This window comes from Lactuca saligna, chromosome 6 (genome assembly GCF_052625555.1).
Source record: "Lactuca saligna cultivar CGN05327 chromosome 6, ASM5262555v1, whole genome shotgun sequence".
Classification (NCBI taxonomy): Eukaryota; Viridiplantae; Streptophyta; class Magnoliopsida; order Asterales; family Asteraceae; genus Lactuca; species Lactuca saligna.
The window spans coordinates 34444423-34449023 of record NC_136422.1 but is presented as its reverse complement, the minus strand read 5'-3'; the positions used below and the strand labels follow the sequence as shown (position 1 = coordinate 34449023).

Sequence of the window (4601 nt, the reverse complement as noted above, 5' to 3'; positions counted from 1 at the left end):
GTGTTTAGGACCACTATTAGTGATGATCACTTAGGTCATGTATGTTTATTGTCAGTGTTATGGTATATTGATAAGAGATAGAGTATGAATTAGTTTCATAATAAACTACGTTATGAGATTTAGCTACACGGTTACAATTATGTGTCGATAAAGATCCTAAGAGTTTGAGTTAGTAGATGGACTAACCAAGAGGGTTTGGTTCAAGTATGTTAAGAATAAAGAATGAATGGTTATTTTTATGAAATGACATAAGAAGTTGCTCTCTAAGTGAAGAGATGTTATGTATGTAAAGAGAATGATGCATGGTTACCATGATAAAGAGATGTGTTGAAGATGCCTCGTGAGCTGATGTAGATATGTGCATGTTATGTAACAGTTCATTTGTGAGGAACTGTTAGAAAAAGAAGTAGATTGAACCTTATGTGTAATAAGGGGGAGTTAAAGAAGGATTGTGAAGTTGTATAGAATAGTAAGAAGTTAGTAGACTCATGATAAGAGTCTAAGGTCGTGTATGGAATACCAGTAATAATTAGGCGACCTAGTGTCATATATAATAAAAAGTTGGAAATACTGGAAGTGTATGAGTCCCCGATGTGAAAGAAGGATTTGTGTTTTTGTTTCTCATTTAGATTTTTAGATTCAATTTTCTAGATGTTAAGAGACGAGGAAGGTAGGAAGGTTGGTTTAAAACTCAAAGAGAATAGCTCCACTTTAGTAGACAATAATGTTAAGATGTCAGGCGTAGAGGTCAATATGGTACTTTTTTTAAATTCAGTGCATTCATGTCTTTTTAGCACTGAAAAGAGAGAGAGAGAGAGAGAGAGAGAGAGTAATGTGCCTAACGACATAATTTAAACAAATCCATTATTTCCTTTACAAACTTTGGAAATGCAAAATTTGTAGATAGTTAGATTAGGGATGAAAAGTTGAGCATCGGTTTGGATCCGGACCGAGAACTCGAAAGTAGACCAAATACCCTAATTCTGGTTTAGTTTGGTTCTACAAGTAACTATGATTTTTAGGATGTGTTCGGCTGGCTTAGGCCTGTAACCAATTTAATGGGAAATGGAGAAAAAAAACCTGATCGAATACCTTGTTCGGTTCTATTCTAGTTTTTTCATGGCCCGGTCCGATTCTACCTGATGAAATGCTTATTAGATACATCCAAAAAATAACCTTTTACAATTTCATTCTTTTTCTGATTCAAATTCGATTCAATTACTATCCAGATTCGGGATCGTAGAAAATGGCCTATGCATCCCAAATTCGCTATTGGCATTTCATACTATAACTTGTGAGAAATTTTGCTGAAACTAGTTTTCTAATCTCTCCTCTGTGCACTCTCTACACGTTCGCTTTTTCTCGCCTTCTATGGCCGTGGAAGGAGGAGGAACGCTATCGGAGCTGTATCAGAGCTCAAGGCGATTGCTGTTGAAAACTAGAGATGGCTTGGAACGCCTTGAACGTCTCGAATTCTCGTCTTCAGCAGGTTCCGTCGATTCTCCGGAGCTTGCAGTTGCCGTCCGGAGAGATATCTCTCAAATTCAAACCCTTTGTTCCGATATGGATGGACTCTGGCGATCCGTTGGTTCCAAGCCTCAGCGTGATCTCTGGAAAAGGTTCGTATTCTAGCCCTAGGGTTTATCGCAACATATATCTCAATTAGTTTTCAAATTTATCCTCCGCAGCTGTACGAATCCGTGATCCGAATGTTCATCTACCTTACATTCTCTTAAATTGAATGTAGAATTAGCTTAGAATTCAGAACCATCATGAACATTTTAAAGGTTGGGAATCACAACTGATTGTACAAAATCGTGATTCCTCGCTAATCAAGCAAGGTTATATATATCCCCAAAATCAAATTTGACACCGGAATGAAGAGATTTCAGACACCGATATTGAAGAATTCGCATGATTATGGATTTGATCACAGACAGAAAGTTTAAACGACTTCTAATGTTGCAGAAAAGTGGAGCAAATAGCTGAAGAGGCTGATTCTTTCAAGGAAAGTTTAGATAGGTATTTTCAACGTCAACAGAAAAGGATTCAAGAAGCTCAAGAGAGAGCAGAATTGCTTGGAAGAGCTGTATGTTAATTACCTTTCTTCTTTTAAGATCTTCAATGAATTCTTGATTACAACTCGCTTTTACCTTATGTTTAGAACGGTGAATCATCTCATGTTTTGAGAATTTTTGATGAGGAAGCACAAGCAATGCAGTCTGCACGTAACTCATCTCGCATGTTGGAAGAAGCAACTGCAACTGGAACAGCCATTCTTGCTAAATACTCTGAACAAAGGGATCGACTAAAGGTACTTGTACTGTGTTTCCATTAATAGGGTCTGTTTGTTATAATGGATTGGAATCACCAATAAAGTAATGGAATGGAATGAGTAATTACATTGTATGCACTATGCAGAGAGCTCAACGGAAAGCATTGGATGTGCTGAATACATTGGGGCTATCGAATACAGTATTGAGGGTAATTGAGAGGCGGAATCGAGTTGATCAAAGGATCAAGTATGCAGGAATGATACTTACTTTTATTATAGTAATTGCATTCTTGAGGTGGACTAGGTGATTTTGTTGTTCTATTTTCCATAAAAATGTCCCACTAGTTTGTAACACTTTTGTCGAGTATTTCAATAGAAGGGTTGATATATATATTTTTTTTTCCTTTTAATGCGCTTAATGGGTTTACCACTTAATCTACACATAAATGTTTCTTTTTTACTTTACTTTAGACCGACTTAATTGGTTAAGCTAAAAAATTTGGCTAAATGTATTAGGAATTAGCACGGTTCCAAAACCGCCCCGAACCGCACTAGGAACCGACCGAATGAGAAAAGAAGACTGTGAATCGGACCGTCGTAGACTAAACCGGTTCGGTGTCGGTGTTCTGTCCCAAAACCGATTTTCCGGCCATTAAGTCATTTTCCAGCCCCGTTAATTGATCAAAAGGTTGTCTTCTGGCTTCCCAATCCGGGTTTATTCAGAGGAACCGATGGATATTGGATCTACTAGAACCGAGGCTGTCCCATGTAGTGAATGTAGTTTGGTTTGGCCTTGGTCTGACGTTCATTTGTTCATGGCTAAAATGTATTATGACACTAACCACTTACCGATTGTCAATGTGGAGCTAACCTACTTGGTAGAGACTTTGCTTTAGATTGGAGGTCTGGTTCTAAACTAAACTGGGCATTGGTGCTTTGATTGATTTCTACTAATTTGATGATACTAACTTTTAACCACTAATCAACTGTAAAAAAGAATCACTTACCTATTGATCATTTCATGTTAAATATGATGAATAATGTGAAATTTGTTCTATAGGAATTTAAGAGTAAAATGATCATTTTATTTTTATTTAGAATATTTATTCGATCAAGAATAAAAGAAACGCTTAATGTTATTGTTCACTCATGAACTGTTGACTTTGATTTTAAAAAGTCACTCATGTTTTTTAGCATTTGTGGGTCAATAAACTTAATATTTACATGTTAAATATGAGATTATCCCCATTTGTTCCCGATTAGTGTCGATTAAGTGATCTAGTGGCAAGTTGATGTGACACAGCAAAGGCCGTGTATACTACACCGTGTAAATTGGTCCCTTAGAGCATATGGTTTGGGTAACTTGAAGTAGTGTTATAAGAAGAAGCAACAAGAAAAGGGGGTGGTGTTCATGGTGTTATAACACATGTTATAAGAGAGAGAGAGAGAGAGAGAGAGAGAGAGAGAGAAAACCAATAGAAGATCACATTTCATCTAGTCATGGCCACAACAAGAAGCAACACAACTAGATACAACACAAAGAGAGGGGGGGGGGTGTTCATCTTGTTATGACTAGGTTATGAGGTATCACATCAGCAATAATAGCATTTCTCGGTGCCCATACCATATGCTCTTATTAAGCTTTCAACACAAAGGTTTGTATGATCAACATCTTAAACATTATTCCCATATTTCTTCCAAACATTTTTCAAGAAACCCTAAAGTGGAAATGGTAGCTTCATTCTTTCAATCTACATCTTTGCCTTATTTCACCTGAAATGGTCACTATTTGGAGGCATCCAACAACCCCTAATTCTCGATGTGATTATCCTTACCCTACAAAGAAAAGAATGTCGTGGATAGATACTAATCCAGCTCGAAGATTTTTCAAGTGTCCCTTTTCGTTGACCGGTCATTGCACCTAAGCTTTATGCTAACTAATTCTTCAACCATAAAACCAAGATTATTTTCTTTTTGTTATAGACAAGAAAGAAATGCAACTTCTCTAAATAAATTAACCCTAAGCTTGAAGATTACACTACAAGACGATACTTCTTGAAATGTAAAACAAACTAAATATACATTGTTGTTCTCAAGCAATAAAGCTAAAAATAAAGGAGTTGCAAATAAGTATGATGGAGAAGCGAGAATTGTTTGTTAACCATGTCTTCATGATGAAGAATCAAGAGGATACTGCGCATGAAGCTGAAACTAGGGATCCTTTTTTAGTATGTATGTGGACGTGGGTTAATGATGATAGTAAATAGTCTGAATTATGATAGTTTGAAGGGGGTCTGTTTGTACAGTTTTGGAGGGTTTTTATTTG

The 4601-nt window shown here is 36.6% G+C and overlaps 1 protein-coding gene across 1 annotated transcript; it reads left to right on the top strand.

Moving 5' to 3' along the window:
* Positions 1-1064: 1064 nt before the first annotated feature.
* Positions 1065-2668, top strand: LOC144999864 (membrin-11-like). Its single transcript, XM_078959023.1, has 4 exons — positions 1065-1619; positions 1969-2089; positions 2165-2314; positions 2422-2668. Exons 1-4 carry the CDS (start codon positions 1372-1374, stop codon positions 2581-2583), a joined length of 681 nt encoding a protein of 226 aa, XP_078815149.1. The 5' UTR covers positions 1065-1371; the 3' UTR covers positions 2584-2668.
* The last annotated feature ends 1933 nt before the right edge of the window (positions 2669-4601 follow it).